The 16,617-nt window shown below is 45.1% G+C and overlaps 1 protein-coding gene across 4 annotated transcripts in view; it reads right to left on the bottom strand.

Moving 5' to 3' along the window:
* Positions 1–1,315: 1,315 nt before the first annotated feature.
* Positions 1,316–16,617, bottom strand: part of TBC1D8B (TBC1 domain family member 8B) — a 49,421-nt gene continuing 34,119 nt past the window's right edge. For all 4 annotated transcript variants that reach the window (XM_083486269.1, XM_083486270.1, XM_083486271.1 and 1 more), the window contains 6 exons: positions 14,440–14,680; positions 13,402–13,467; positions 12,393–12,476; positions 9,955–10,011; positions 8,010–8,107; positions 1,316–6,257 (listed from right to left, as the gene is read on the bottom strand). In XM_083486269.1, coding sequence (XP_083342395.1) covers positions 5,844–6,257; positions 8,010–8,107; positions 9,955–10,011; positions 12,393–12,476; positions 13,402–13,467; positions 14,440–14,680 — 960 coding nt within the window. In that variant the 3' untranslated portion in view covers positions 1,316–5,843. The remainder of the gene's footprint in view (positions 6,258–8,009; positions 8,108–9,954; positions 10,012–12,392; positions 12,477–13,401; positions 13,468–14,439; positions 14,681–16,617) is intronic.

Genomic DNA, 16,617 nt, shown 5'->3' on the forward strand with positions numbered 1-16,617 from the left:
TGCACTTAGCTCAGTGATGGTTGCCCTGATTACCTTTTTTTTTGAGAGAGAGAGAGAGTTAAAAGCAGGTTTATTGGGGGACGGACGTGGTCGAGGCTGCCATGTCCAGGCAGCACCTCTGCGGAGAAGAAGAGATGAGTTAAGATTTGATATCCCGCTTTTTCACTCCCCTTCAGGAGTCTCAAAGTGGCTAACATTCTTCCCCTTCCTCTCCCACAACAAACACTCTGTGAGGTGAGTGGGGCTGAGAGACTTCAGAGAAGGGTGACTGGCCCAAGGTCACCCAGCAGCTGCATGCGGAGGAGCGGAGACGCGAACCCAGTTCACCAGGTTACGAGTCCACCGCTCTTAACCACTACACCACACTGGCACCGACTGCTTCTCTGGCCTAGCAGTACTTGGAGGTCAGCACAATGCCGATGCAGCGGCTGTCGATGGAGACGCTGATGCCCGGACCATTGACGTCCATTGCCGCCAGGAGGTATTGGTTCGGCAGCCTGAGATTGACGGGGTCTGCAAGCAGGTTCTGGGTGGGCAGGGCGCTCAGAATGGCACTGGCGGTGTTGTTGGTGGGGCTGGCTGCGAACAGCCTGGGCCCAGCCTGGACGCCGATGTCAGCAGAATGGGACAGGATCTCAGCCCAAACGGGCTGCATGTGGCTCTGGTTGACTCCGCTCAGCGCCATCCTTGCAGTTCAACGTCTTCGGTGATGTTGGAGTGCAGGCAGCCCTTTTATCGCTGTCCACCCTGGCCTCCCCAACCCCCCAAGTGGCCTCTCAGTGGCGTCTCTCTCGGGCTCTTCCTTCCGTTGGCACTGCTGCCTCTCCTGTGTCCCAGCCTCCCACGGCCTTGGCTGGGATCCGGGACCCCTGATTACCTTAACAGGGAGTGGTAAAGGGGGGGACACACAACCTTGCCTCTGCTTCTTGACCTCTCTGTGGCTTCCAGTACCATTGACCATATCCCTTTTCCAGGACCACATCTGTGGAATGGGAACTGGAGGCGCTGTGCTGCAAGTCCAGAGCAGCATTTTGAGAGTTGTTTCTGGACTCCAAATCCCATCAGCCCCAGCTAACATGGCCAGTAGTCAGGGATTATGGGAGTAGTAGCCCAGGAACCTCTGTAGGACACTAGGTTTTTTGTGGGAGAGAGGAGATGGGCCATCTCCCTTTTCTCTAACAACATCTGCCCCCTAACCACCACCCAGTTCTCTCACAGTCCCAGCACCTAACTCCTTTACAATGTGAAGAGGGTCTACTCTGAACATCTCCCCTCTGCCTCCCTCCCCAAGGAAACACTATTGAAAATCCTACCATCAACATTTTAATCATGGACAGTCAGAGGCATATTGTGAGCCAGGTTTCCACCTGCGCTACTTCCATGAAATGATTGTTTATTCATCTCCTCTCATGAAAGATACAGTGAATTTGCTGTGTACAGAACATGGTCATCAAAATACAAAACGCCAGCACATAAACATATTTTATTTCCTTGGTAGCAAAAAGGATAAAACAATCCAATTCCTCTGGAAAACATACCATATTCATCTTATTTAGAAATTTATTCTTAAAGACAATTACACGCGTATTTTTTTGTAAGCTTATTTCAATATTTCTCTCCATTAGTTGTTTGTTAGACATCCAATAAGATGAGGAACTTTGAAGAAGGCAGATAAATACATCTTTTTTGTTGTTGTTGTTCTCCCTAAGAAATTACAGCTGCATCTTTGGCAAACTGTATTATAAAAGTTGCAACTTGTGAGGCAACAGCATGGCTACACACTACAGCAATGAACAATCATTGCAGTTGTTAGTGAAAATTTGATCAGGTGACCTACAGTGAAGTCACCTGATGCTACCCCCACCCTTCAGTGAAGTCCCTGTGCAATCAGATCTTACTAAAAAGGCTCTCTGCCCACCAGACTTTTCTACCTGCGCAACAGGTAGAATCCCCCCCCACTCCCGAAAACTTTGCTGGAGTTTGCAATAGTGTGAGAAGTCTTCGCTTTGACAGGTATTTGCTCAGTAACCTGCTCTGAACAGTAAATGGCAGCTGATAATCTAACCCTCTATGCATCCCATCATCCCTAGTGTTATGTGCCAAATGACCTCATTATTTTGCAACTTGGCCACCATGGATCTAAAGCTTCTGTTCTGCTGCCCCTCAGCTACAAATGTTCTATATTCAGCTGCATAGAATGCCTAGAGCACCTGTGTGTGATGAGAAAGAGAGAGTGCATGCATGCTCTGGTAACTGCAGAGGCGACTCTCAGGAAGATATCATTCAGATATTTGGATTGCAGCGAGTACCACTGGAAAAAACAACAACAGAATGGCACAAACATGAAACCCAGACCCGGTGGCCTTCCACCATCTAAGCACACTAAGAAATGGATAGTAGGCTTCGATCAAAACTAGTGCCAAGGAACTCAATCCCTAGGGTAGGTTTAAAAGAAAATAAAAATGCTTTTCATGGAAGGTGTTGATCCCAACTTGCCCATTCAGAGCCCTAGGGATTGCTTTAAAGTTCTGTCTTAATAAACTTCTTTTTATGTGGTGAAGGAGAGACTACAGCAATCCCATCCAACACAAAGCCAAAATGCTTGGTTTTTTTACCAGAGTAAAGGGACTGGAGTTAGAAACAGTCTCTCCAAGGCTAGGTGCATGAAACAGACTGTGGCAGTAGAATAGACTTCCTCACTTAAGATGGCAACAGGGTGATATCATTTCTGCAAGTTCTCCCACTTTCTGTTTTTAGAAAAAAAGGAAAACCTGCAAGTAGAAAACTAATGCATCAGAGTGAAGCTTTTTAATTTTCTTTCCTGCTAAGCTTCACGTTAATAAGGAGTCTTTCATAAAGATAAGCATCCAAAAATGTCACTTCCCACCTTGCATGCATAAAGCTGAAATAGATATGCATAGGTATTATGCTGCCTGGTAAACAACAGCTGCGAGGTCCCGTTTAATTCCCAGGTCAGGACTTCTGTTGCTTCCTGGAAAACATCGATTGAAGGTTTCATTTCAGGCAGCCAAGAGGAAAACAACTGGATTTCGGTAAATAAGAGTTTCCTGTAGGAACTTAAAAATGGAGTATTTTGAAAGGGGTGTAGGGAGGAATCAGGCTGCATGGTTTGCCCATATTGAACTGAGCAACTGTTTGGAAAAATAAATCCAGAATAATATTAAGAAAATGGATCTTTCTGTTTTGTTCTCATCCCTGTGGATGAGAACTCAAGATTCCATCCTTAAAGAATGGGAAAGAGATAAGGGGAAGACACGTAAGCGTGGAAAACAAGTTTGTAAAGAATCATCTGCTCCCAAAATCCAAGCTGCATTCATTGGCAAGGTGTGTGGGTTGTGATCTAAAGACCCACCTCCCTGGGCAACAGAGACAAACAGAAATCAGTCCCTTTTAAAAGGCAACATACGCCTTCCACGGTGCTGGTTTATTTGCATAGAATTTAGACCGAAGGTTCTTTTAGCGGAAAACTTTGGACCTGTTTGAAAATACTCATAATTAAGATTAAGCCTTGTCGGGGATGCAGATAGAAAGGTCCAAAGAGGCTAAGAGTAAGTGGACTGATTTCTCCTCCTCTGCCTTGCCAATTGTTAAAGCTTTTTCCTTCAGAGCTGGAAAGCTCATTCTTCCTTGTCTTGAGCAAATATGCCCATTGCTAGCAAATATCTACTTTGCACATATCACCAGAGGCTGTTTGGTTAGATAAGAAGTCTGCACATTTCAAATGCTTTTTTTTTTTAAAAAAAAAAAGACCTGAGGGGAGACACAAACACACAGAGAGAAAGAACCCTAAACACAGTACCTCTGTCACTGGTAATCAAAATCTGATTAGTACCTATAATATGTATGCTGGTCATTCTGCATATAAAAGATTGTACCTACAAGGTTCTGGAAGATAATTTCCTTATAATTTGTAAACAGATCTATTGGATGACATGCTTTGGAAATCAAAAGAAATTGGTTCACCTGAGCCATGGAGAGTTATGGATTCGCCAGGCTTTCTCATCACTCAACCTGCACTATGAACATAGTTCTGAACTGGAACTGCCAATTCTTCTTGTAGCATCAGCTAGCTCCATTTGGCTGAGAAAAACCCTGCAGGGACACTGAAGATTATTTGGGAAGAAGGCGCATGTTGAAATCTTAGTGCTTCCTATAACCATTATGACATCAGCAATGTCAACAAAAGAGAAGACAAGTGAAGAAAGAGACCATAAGCCCCATGTGTGCGCACGTGCATGTGTGTTTCAATTAAACAGGTACTAGAAACTGGCTTAGTCCTAAAAGCCTACAGAGATATACAAGACACCAGCAGGGAACAGTTCTCCACAACAGTGTTCACCTTAACTTCACAATAATCCTTCAAGTATCATGCAATCTGTATTACGAAACTGCTTTATGCTGGCCTTATTTCTACCTCAAAAAGGAAGCAGATGATTTAAAGGAAGGCTGCAGCCCCAGGGACCTCCGTCCCAAGCATAGCACCCCCCACTCCCCACGCCAAGACCACACCAGTGGCACACCAGTGGCACACGCCAAGACCACACCAGTGGCAGTGGCAGCAAAAAGAAATACATACTGCAGACATGTTAGCCAGGGTGGGCAGAGACGTTTAAACCCCTCCATACGGTCCTGCACCCTGATGTGGACGCAAATCACCCAATTCTTGGTCATGAGATGCATCATTTGCTGAGTGGACAGTAACCCCCACCCCACCCTCCCACCCTCAACTGATCAATGAAAAGGAGAGGCTGTGTGTGTGAACATTTTAGAGTGTGGGGTGCCTACACTTTGGGCTACGCAGTGGGATTTGGCCCCTGGAGCACTGTCCAAGGGTGAATGTGGCCCCTGAGTAAAAAGATAAACTAAAATGTTAAACGCCTCCGATCTAAAGCCAAATCCATACACTAGCGCTGCATCACAGGAGCAAGTCTCCTTCGTTCTTCCTGGGGCACCTGAGTGGAGACACCAGGCTGCAGTTCATGTCTATTCTAGCGCCACCTTCACTAGATGATGTTGACATGGAAAGAAGCCATGACATCTTCCCTTTACCAGAGTGGATTTGGGAAGGAAGCCGCCATCGCAATGTGGTCTCCATGCCGCTGTGAACTGGGCTAATCTAGGGTAAGCATGGTCAGGGAACCACAGGACCTCCCACAAGTAAAAGGGGCCAGAAATTAAAACAGTGGGGAGGTGAACTGGGTTTGGAAGCTCCCCAAGATTGTATCAACTAGCCACTTTTTAAAAAAACAACAACAACAGTAATGATCAAAAGCAGCACTTGGTCCCATTCACAGAAACAACACAGCTCCTCCCCCCGCCCTTTTAAACAGCCACACTCAACTGACCATCAAAAAATATCTCTCCCAAAGCAGGAAACAAATTCTACATTCAGAGCTTAAGAAGCAATTCTTTGGAAATCCAACCAACAGAATAGGTAAAGGCTCTGCAGCAAAAGTGGCAGACATTACATTCAGCATGAGAACTTTTAACACGAAACAGTGGTTTGGGAAAACAACAACCACGAACCACCCCCAACTTTGCCCCTGACAGACCAGCTTGCTATTCCCTTCCAAGTTGGCTTGTGTTGGCTGATGTGGTTTAAGTCTCCCGAGTGTACTAAAAATGCAAAATTTAGGTGCAAATTGTCCTTCAAGCTATGCTTATTTTAACTTTGCAAAAACACAAACAACCCTGCCTATGGCGTAGAGGGGGTCGAGCTGAATCCTTAACCCTCCCCCCAACTCCTGACAAACTCAAGATGCTGAGCTCACAAACAGCCCTCCATCTTTCCAAGTGCCTCTGTGCGGAGCGTCAGGCAAGTGCTATACTCTGGCCTTTGCTTTCAACTGAGAAACTTTAGCGTTTTCCAACTTGGCTGTGACATCTACTGGCTTCTCGAAAAATCTCACCAAAGCAGGTTCATTTAGTAAAGACGCCAGCAGCTGCTCAAAGGCGAACGACCATTCGTCAGGTCTGCGTGGGCTCTGAGGTCCAGCTCTTTCAATCTGTGGGGTAGGCTGAGTCTCTGGGGGCTTCCGGGCATCTTCTGCACCCAAGTTGGAGGTGGTAGGGGCCATGCTCTTGGCTGGCAAAGTAGGGCTCTGGAGTCTTCGGCCAACCTCCTCCATCTTCAGCAAGAGGCTGGTGACGGTGGCAATGGCACGATAGAGCAGCTCCTCTTCTGGGTCTCCATGAAACAAGTTATACAAAGTCTTTGAAAACTGGATAAACTGGGACTGGGGTGGGTGGAGAAGGGAGAAATAAGAAGGTATATTTTACAACCTCCTGTTTCTTTTTCTAAAAGCCTCTTAACATATTTACAAAGAGTGCTTCTAAGAGGGACATGCTAGCACGATCTGACAAGTTGGCAGGTACCAGAAGTGTAGCCATATTCAGCTAAGTTTGGCTGCCAAACAAGGCCTTAAGGACCACATGCAGCCCTCGAGCCAAGTGTTGGACCACCCTGGTCTAGATGTTTCAAGCTGCTTTAAATTGCTGCTGGTTTTATATTTTACAGTTACTTTTTTCTTTTACCAGCTACTGATGCTTTTACTTGATTCGGAAGGTTATGCTAATGCAGTTTTAGTTAACTGTGCGTCTCTGTGGGCGTTCGAGTGTCTCTATGTTTGTACATATTGCACAAACACTTAAACCATTTTTCATGTTTTTATTTTGCAAACTGCCTTGCAAAGATTTTTTTGCCACGCCATAAAAAATACTTTTAAAATGGAGCTGTAAAATAAATAGAGTGCCAATAACTGAATGGCTTTCACAATGAGGACGTGTTCTCTCTCCTGATCTAGAGCTAAAGTTGTAGGATGGTAGATTTCTGCAGAACATGAGGAGAGGCTTCCTGACAGTAGGGCAGTTTGACAATGAACTGATTACTTTAAAAGAGACAGTCATGCCTTGGTTGTTGAATGCCTTGCGACTTGAGCGTTTTGGCTCCCAAAAGCCACAAACCCGGAAGTGAGTGTTCCGGTTTGCAAATATTTTTTGGAAGCCTTGGTTTTCGAACATTTTCAGAAGTCGAAGGGACTTCCAGAACGGATTCCGTTTGAGAACCAAGGTACAACTATACAATAAAATAGGATGGATTAAAAGAAGCAATACAAGTACAATTAAAAATTGATATGGATATTTAAGGTGGACTGCATGAACAAAGCTCACAGACTACTAGTGGTCCATTTGCCACAGTCTTGGAATGCCTTGACTAGGACTAGTTTGGGCAATAGTACAATATATGAAAATTAGGGTGCATTTCCCTATTAGGAGGAAATACAGTGGTACCTCGGGTTACATACGCTTCAGGTTACATATGCTTCAGGTTACAGACTCTGCTAACCCAGAAATAGTACCTCAAGTTAAGAACTTTGCTTCAGGATGAGAACAGAAATCGTGCTCTGGTGGCATGGCAGCAGCAGGAGGCCCCATTAGCTAAAGTGGTGCTTCAGGTTAAGAACAGTTTCAGGTTAAGAACAGACCTCTGGAACGAATTAAGTACTTAACCTGAGGTACCACTGTACAGATATATGAAAACAGGGAAATGGCCAAGCAGCACAATCCATGTTTATCCAGAAATATGCCCCAATGAATTCCACCTTCCCAGGTGAGTAGAGAATTGCGCCCAATCATATTCCAAGGATTCATGCCCAAGCCCCACATACACACGTATGTACAAGCACACAGACAGATGGGTGTAGCCGGGAGGGGGAGAAGTACAACTGTACTGGGCTTTCCTGGACACCTTCGAGCAGTGGCTGGCCACAGCCGTCTGCCAGGGATGCCTGAACTCTGAATTTCCTGCATTAAGAAAGGAATTAGACTAGATGCCCCCACCTTCCTACTCTATAATTCCTTCTTTATTTTAATGACCTGTTACCCTGTTAGCATGTGTCAGGCTCAGGGGTCATTGTTTGCTGCTACCAATGAACCAAACCCCAGATAACACCCCCCCCCTTGCAAGTTCTCCCGTAGGTGAGTTTTACCTGGTCCATGCGGGGCAAATCCTTAATGCTTTCTTCTTTTTTTAGCAATTCATCCTGCCACTGCTTCAAATAGGCCTGGATGTCAACCTTTCCTTTACCTAATTGGAAGGCAACAAGACACAGATGAATAGTGAAATCCTCACTCTATCCACAGCAGTCTCTATGTTGCTCTTGCGGGATCACACTGGGGCTTTGCAGCAGGGATGAGGACTCCCAAAACCCTCATCAGGGATGGTGGGAGCTGCAGTTCAAAGATATCTGGAGGACATCAGGTTGGCATGAACATAGTTCTCTGGGTGCCATCGTTTACATAGCCAAAGCAGCACCACTCAGAGGTTATCCAACAGCTTCGAGGGAGACCCAAGGTTTACAGAAGTGCAAAAATAAAATGTTTAGGTTTAAAATTCTGGGGAAGAGACAAAAGCGTCCCAATGAAGACTGAGTATGGTCAGTGGCTATGAAATGCTGTTTTGCAACAGGCAAAAAGGGGAATAGGAGAATGGAACACAATGGAACTCAATGGAACATAGGAACCTGCCGTATCAAAGTCAGGTTATTGGTCCACCAAGCACAATACTGTCCACACCGACTGGTAGCCGGTCTCCAGGATTCAGGCAGGGGATGCTCCCAGCCCCACCTGACGATAACAGGGATTGAACCTGGGACCCTCTGCATGCAGGTAAAATACCCTTCACTCCATGGAGTGCCTAGAATTCTCAGCATCTGGGTCCCCAGATGTTGCTGAACTACAACTCCCATCACCCCTAGCTAGCAAGGCCAAAGCTCAGGGATGATGGGAGTTGTAGTCCAACAACATCTGGGGACACACAGGTTGAGAACCACTGCCTGATTGCTGCTACTGTACAGACTTTGGTCTTCCAAAGTGAGATTTCTGTCTTTTCCCCCCCTGGGAGGTCCAGAACTTCCCCACCCTCGCTGCCTTTGCCACCTGGAGAACTTGACCTTTGGTGGGCTGCATATGGACTGCCTCCATCATACATGCTACCCTGAGATCTCCAGAGGACAGGCAGGACTCAAACAGAGGAAGAAGGCTAGGTAGATCAATAAAACAACCCAATTTCTCTGCTCTCCCACGCTTTCTATATTGTCAGCTGCAACATCTGGAAGAGGAATTTGGTGGTTCAGGAGGGCATTCAAATTTCACAACAGCATGCTGGCTGGAGGGCAATGGAAGTTGAGTTTCCCAAAACTGGAGTGCAGCATGTTAGCTGCTCCCAAGATCAAGGGTCTGGAAACCAAGTCTTATGAGGAACGGTTGAGAGAAGATTCTAACTCAATAGGAGGAAGAACATTCTGTCAGTAAGGTAAAGGGACCCCTGACCATTAGGTCCAGTCGCTGACAACTCTGGGGCTGCGGTGCTCATCTCGCTTTATTGGCCGAGGGAGCCGGCGTACAGCTTCCGGGTCATGTGGCCAGCATGACTAAGCCGCTTCTGGCAAACCAGAGCAGCGCACGGAAACGCCGTTTACCTTCCCGCCAGAGCGGTACCTATTTATCTACTTGCACTTTGATGTGCTTTCAAACTGCTAGGTTGGCAGGAGCTGGGACTGAGCAATGGGAGCTCACCCTGTCGCAGGGATTTGAACCACTCACCTTCTGATCGGCAAGTCCTAGGCTCTGTGGTTTAACCCACAGCGCCACCCGCATCAGTAAGAGCTGACAAAACTCCCTTGGAAGGTGGCTGTGGACTCTCCTTCCTTGGAGGTTTAAAGCAGAGGTTGGATGGCCATTTCTAATGTGTGCACTAGGTGAGATTCCTGCATTGCAGAGGGGATAGACTAGAGGATCCTTGGGACCCTTCCAACTTGAATATATATATTATCCTAACTTAAATATTACAGCACAGAGTAGAAAACAGCATCTTCCCTGCATGATATGTATAGACTGACGCAAGTTCTCTGGATATTAAGCAAGTTCACCAACCTTTTTCTGGGCTCCTGTTTAAAGCATCAGCACCTTCACGGTCCTCAGGAGAAGAAACTAGGATAGAAGAGGAGGATAAAATTGGACATAGGAAGCGGCCTCAAACCAGAGAGTTTATGGGTTGGTTTGGACAGAATGCTAAATCATACAAGAAAGAGCTGCAATGAACACTGGGCTCATAACTTTCCCACCCCTCCCTGCAACCTGGCCACTTTTGCTTCCATCTTTTAATTACAGTATTTTTTCATAAATATTTTATTTATTGTTATTCATTTTTTCCCTTACCTGATAATAAATCTGTTCTTAATTTTGACAATGGTTTGCTGAAACAGGCCAATATCAAACCATAGTTTAAGAAGCTGGCTTGTTTCAACAAACCACTTGGTTAAGACAGAGGTTTTCAACATTTTTGGGTCCACAGACCCCTTGACCAACTACATTCTTTCTGTAGCACCCCCGTGGGGCTCAGGAGCCCAGTTATGTCACCCCTTGCCTGCAGAGCTGGCAGCCTCTCACCCTTTTTCAAACACCCTCCCTTGGGGAGGGTTCCCTCAGCCTCCTCTCCTCTCCCCTCTCCTTGGGAGTCCTCTGGGCAGCTGCTGCTGCCACCCCTAGTCTCTGAGTTGCCCCCTCTGCCCCAAACAGAGGTGCCTCCTCACACTGCCCCACAGGGGCCCAGGAAGCACCCCCTGGCCAGCCCCAGAGGCATCATTCACCTGGGGAGCTTGTAGCCAGAGCTGCTGCAACAAACTGTTGTGCAAGCCTTTCGGAGGCAGAGATGCAAGAGGCCATCGGAGGAAGGGAGGGAAGCAAAGAGGAACAGAGGCCAGTGTTGCCCACGGCACCCCTGACCATCCCTCAAGGCACCCCCAGGGTGCTAAAGCACACTGGTTGAAAACCACTGGCTTAAGATGAACTACAGTTTGGAGTTCAGATGTTACACTTAACTTAAATTGAAGTGGAAGCTTCCAAGCTCCTTCTCAAGCCATGGTTTAGTGTTATGTGTGAATAACTTCTATTCATCCACCTAGCTCAGCACTGCCTGTGCTGACAGGGTTCTTCAAAGCCTCAGCCAGTGTTATTTCATAGCAGGTGCTCCTTAAATCTTTTTAAACAAGAGATGCCAGCTTTTGAACCAGGGACCCACTGCATGGAGAGCATACGGTCTGCCCAATGAACTTTCGCTGTAATGTCTGAATTTTTAGCAACCTGAATTTTTTATAGAAAAGAGAAGCACAGGAAAACTATAGGGTCCCCCCCCCCAGCTGTGATGCTTCAGATGCCTTTTAAGTTCTGAAAGGCAGCTAAAGAAAAGGGGTCTCAGTTGCAGTCCACTCTATTTTTCTAGTGTCTTTTTCATATCCTCAGCTGTCTATTGCTTAGAAAGATATGAGATGCACACTTTAAAAATTCTCATTTCCTCCCTCAATGGACAGGAAAAAGGTTGCAAATAGTTTAGCTATTGGCAAATAAGATTTGCTGCATTTTTTAAAAAAACGTAAAGTTTATTAGTGGTTCTGAGCCACGTTTTCAAAAATGGAGCACCCTTGCCACTTTAGATTACCCCTTTCTCCCAATTCTGCTTAAAAGAACAGAGGGAGCGAGGAGAGAGCGAGAGAGCAGGATATAACAAGTCCTGATAAAAGAGAATAAATGGTATTGAAGCAGGATCATATAAACCCACCCTGATACTGTCATGAACACAAATCATAATGAATGCTTGATTTTAAATAAGGACACCTGGAGGGTCCCAAAGTCTAAACACTATGTGAGCTTTGCACAAGTAAGGTAAAGGTAAAGGGACCCCTGATCATTAAGTCCAGTTGCGGATGACTCTGGGGTTGCGGCGCTCATCTCGCTTTACTGAGGGAGCCAGCATTTGTCTGCAGACAGCTGGTCATGTGGCCAGCATGACTAAGCCGCTTCTGGCAAACCAGAGCAGCGCAAGGAAATGCCGTTTACCTTCCCACTGGAGCAGTACCTATTTATCTACTTGCACTGCATGCTTTTGAACTGCTAGGTGGGCAGGAGCAGGGACCGAACAACGGGAGCTCACCCCGTTGAAGGGATTTGAACTGCCGACCTTCTGATCGGCAAGCCCAAGAGGCTCAGTGGTTTAACCCATAGCGCCACCCGCTTCCCGCACAAGTAGATCATGACAAATGCTCATCAGGCAGTCTGGTGCAGCTCTAACAGTCTCACTTCAGTCAATTCTGGTTTCGGTATCTTTAAATGGTGGGGTGCTGTGTGGAGGGCAGCTTCTGTATGAAACTGCAGACCTGAAAATCCTGCTTCTTTTGTCTCTCAGAAGTTGGAACCTAAAATTCATTTATTGGCACTTCAAGTTGGAGTTCTACTGCCCGTCCTCTTCCCAGCGGAATGGGTGGGGGGGATCAATCTCCGCCTGGTTCTATAAACAGAGCATGCTTGAGGCTTACCATTTAATTGGCTAAAGTGGATCAACTCTTCTTTAGATAGCTGAGTCCCTTTGGAAGGGCTTAGGGATTCTACTTCAGTGAAAGCTGCAAAAAAGGAAACAGAATTTTGAGGATAGCAGAGAAGCACTGTCGCTAGAACTTTGCATTTGCAAAGGGTGTTCCACACACAAAACTTTTGTTTAGTTTATCCTTGCAGCCCATTATTCCCATTATACAGATGGAGAACTGTGCCTGAAAAAGATCATTCCTGCCTCAGGCCACCCCGCCATATAGTAAGCAGCAAAATTGTTATCCTGTTCTTCCTCGAAAGAGCCCAGGGATATATCTCTCCCCCCCCCCGCCACTCTCATTTTCACAACAGCTCTGAGAGGTAATTTCTTAATGAAAGCAACCTACTTTTCTACACAAAATAGTCAAAGCAGCTAATAAGATATAATAATAATAGTAGTAGTAGTAGTAGTAGTAGTAATAATAATAATAATAATAATAATAATAATAATAATAATAATAATAATAATTTATTTATATCCCGCCCTCCCCAGCTGAAGCCAGGCTCAGGGCGGCTAACGACAATAAAATAATACAACATTCTAAAATCATTTCATTCTAAAATTAATTCAAATCAAATTGATGGCAACCATTGGGTTTATGTATAAACATAAAACAATAAAATAACTGAAATATTAAAACAGCATGATAGCCAGCGGTGATAGGCTAGGACCTGGGGCTGGGGGGGGGGGGACAGGACCAAGTTTCAAATCCAGATTCAGCCATGAAGTTCACTCGCTGATCTTGGGCCTGTCACTGTCTCTCAGTCTACCTTGCAAGGTTGCTGAGCAGATAAAATGAGAGAGAAGGGGAACCACGTATGCCACTCTGAGCTCCTTGGAGGAAAGCAATGAAGCTAATAAAATTGCATTTAATAAACACAGAAAATGCAAGCGAGATCTTTCACAACCCCAGGCAGGCAATGGAACAACTAATACATGATCTCCTGAAAGTGACTCACCCGGAGGTATGTGCAATTTGAAAAGCAGCTTCAGCTTTTGGGTAAAGCTCCCATGGTACATGAGATCTAACAAACAGAGAAGGATGGGGGGGGGGGGGAGAGAAAGATTATTCATATTCAGAAGTCTCAGGTGTAGAGGGGAGCATCATCCCCAACTCTTGCTGCCTGGGTGTAATGAAACTGATGGTAAGCATCTGCTTTGCATGTAGAAGGTTCAATCCCCACATCTCCAGGGAGCCCTGGGAACTGGCCACTGTCCAAGACCCCGAAGATCTGCTGCCAGTCAGTGCGGACAGTACTAGGTACATGGGCTTATGAGTCTGGCTCAGGATAAGGCAGTTTCCCAGGTTCTTAAGTGGACAATAATGGGCATTATGGACAAATAGTATAGACTGCTAAGATTATTAGTGTATATAGAACCAGTTCTCTAAAAACGAACAGTGGGTCACAAATATTTGGTTCCAAATAGAACAGAAATAAATTCAAATCATTTTACAAAAAAATATATACAAAGTAAAACTTAAACCTAGGGGAATTCAAGCTGACAATACTTAGAAACTAAAAGGTCAGAGAAAATTACAGATGAACAAAAACCATCCTTAGTAGCACCAATAAGATATAACTAAAGCAATAAAGAAATTTAAGCCACGTAAAGGGCCAGGCATGGATGGTATACCTAGATATTTCTATAAAAAAATGATCTGAGATGTAATTGCCCCATATGCAAAGATTGTTTAACAGCGTATTAGCTGGCAAGATAGTGCCTAAGTCATGGAAAGAGTCTACAACTGTTGTGATACTAAAACCAGGTAAAAATCCAGAATCATACAGGCCTAGCTCATTAAAATGCAAATAAAATTAAATCACTGGCATTTTAGTGGATTGAATGGCAAAAATAGTACCAAACATAACCTGTTGAGGCTGCTTCCACTGCCCTTCTTGCCACCCCAAATGGACAGCGAGTCCATTGGCAAATATAATCAACCCAGCCCAAGACTGAGGAGCACATGACCCTATGGCATGCATTCAGTAGTGTACCCAGAGCAGAGGCAAATTCTTTGAAGTTTATAAGCCCATCTAGGTTCTCATCCAGCAACCGGAATGTCCACAGAGCGAGGGAGTCCCTGTTTGCACAATGCGCCCAAGGGCTCAGGAGGTGGTAGAGGACGCGGAACTGCTGGCAGTCGATGCGATACTGGTCCAGGTAGGGGAGGCTGGGGTCATGGTGCTTCAGGGCCGGGCTGTCCATGCTCCAGTAGCAAGAGAGAAAATGCTCCTTCTGCAAAATATGCACAAAAGCCCATGTGTTAAATAAGAGCAATACCTGCAGGGGAGAAAGAACAAGGATAAGAACACATTGCTTCCGTGTTGTCGCTCAGAGGTAACATTTCTCATACCTACAACTTTTTGTTGATGTCTTTGCTGCATGCAAAAACATGTAGCCATTCCCATCCCCATCCCCCCCCCCCCACTCCACACAAAGCAGAGAGATGGAAAGAAGACACAGTCCCTACCAGGGAAGAATGGCAGATTGTACTGATTCTCGGTAGTGGCACCCGCCCTGTGGAACACCCTCACACCAGATGTCAAAGAGAAAAACAACTACCAGATTTTTAGAAGACATCTGAAGGCAGCCCTGTTTGGGAAGCTTTTAATGTTTAATAGACTATTGTATTTTAATATTCTGTTGGAAGCCGCCCAGAGTGGCTGGGGAAACCCAGCCAGATGGGCGGGGTATAAATAAATAATTATGGTGATGGTGATGGTGATGGTGATGGTGATGGTGATGATGATGATGATGATGATGATGATGATGATGACTATGAAGAAATGGCAAAAAACGAGCGGAAGAATTGGGAATCAGGAAGACCAAAATTTTAATAAGGAATGGGGGACATTTGTAATTTATATTGAAAATCGTTGTAAGCAATTAAAATTATTAGTAGGACTTGAAAGTTGGACTATGGTTGCAATGGAGATTTAATAGAACTGGATCAACAGAGAAGATGCAGGAGGGGGGGAAAGTTAACATAAGGACCCACAAAGGGGAAGAAGGAAGTTCATGGGAATTTATGGAATTCATTTTTATTTGTTTTGGTTGCTTGATGATTGTTTGTAAATTTGAAAATTAAATATATATTTTTTAAAAAATAAAGAAGAGAAAGAAAGAAAAGGAACACAGGAATGACTTTTTAAATTTATTTTTACAACCGAAAACCAGCATACAAAATTACAATCTTACTTCACTGAATATCTGGTGGTATTTATTAACCATAATGAAGAATGAGAAGCTTGGGGGATATGGGGGTATCCTGCCCTGTTAATATAGTCAAAGGAGGAAAACAAATATGCCCTGAAATTGTCAGATTGAGTCTCTCTCCAGCATCCATCTGTGTTCAGGTCAAGCACCCTGGCAAACCGATGTTCCAGACATTTGTGAACCATGCTCAACATAGTAAAGGATGAGAGATAACACTGAAAATGTCTGATGGTCAGTAGAAACACTAGCTGTGCATTCCACTAGTAGCGTTCTGCCTGAAATTACAGGTCGTAGTTTGTGGGGAGTGCATCTTTAAAATGATAATGCACGTATACACACACACACACACACACAAAATATCATTTTAAAGATGCACTCCCCACAAACCCTGACCTGTGATTTCAGGTGGCATGCTACCAGCTGAATGCCTAGTGCCTAAACTGTGGGGGGGTGGGGAGGAGAGAGAGTACATCGCCTAGAAATCATAAAAATATGAAGTGACTTGATAAATGCTTTAAAATAAGTAGCATTGCCTATTGCTCAGGGACTGCAGAAGCAAAAGGGGAAAGAACAAAAAGTTGCTGGTTGCTATTCAAGCAAACTGGAAATAAATGTGCATTTATAGCTCCTCACTTTGTTCCAGCCTTGAAGAACTAATTCCACTTCTCTACTTCTTCTTGTGTCCCTTGTCTTTTCAGTTTCAAGCCCTTGACAGGGCCTGTATCATCCGCTCTCAGTGTCTTCACACAGTGATACCTTGGTTCTTGTATTTAATCCGTTCTGGGAGTCTGTTTGACGGTTCGAAAACCAAGGCGCAGCTTCTGATTGGCTGCAGGAACTTCCTGCACTCAAACGGAAGCCACGGAAGCCATGTTGGACGTTCAGCTTCCAAAAAATGTTCGCAAACCGGAGCACTCACTTCCAGGTTTGCGGCGTTTGGGAGCCAATTTGTTTGG

The sequence above is a fragment of the Podarcis liolepis genome, assembly GCF_965112155.1.
Source record: "Podarcis liolepis genome assembly, chromosome: Z".
Classification (NCBI taxonomy): domain Eukaryota; kingdom Metazoa; phylum Chordata; class Lepidosauria; order Squamata; family Lacertidae; genus Podarcis; species Podarcis liolepis.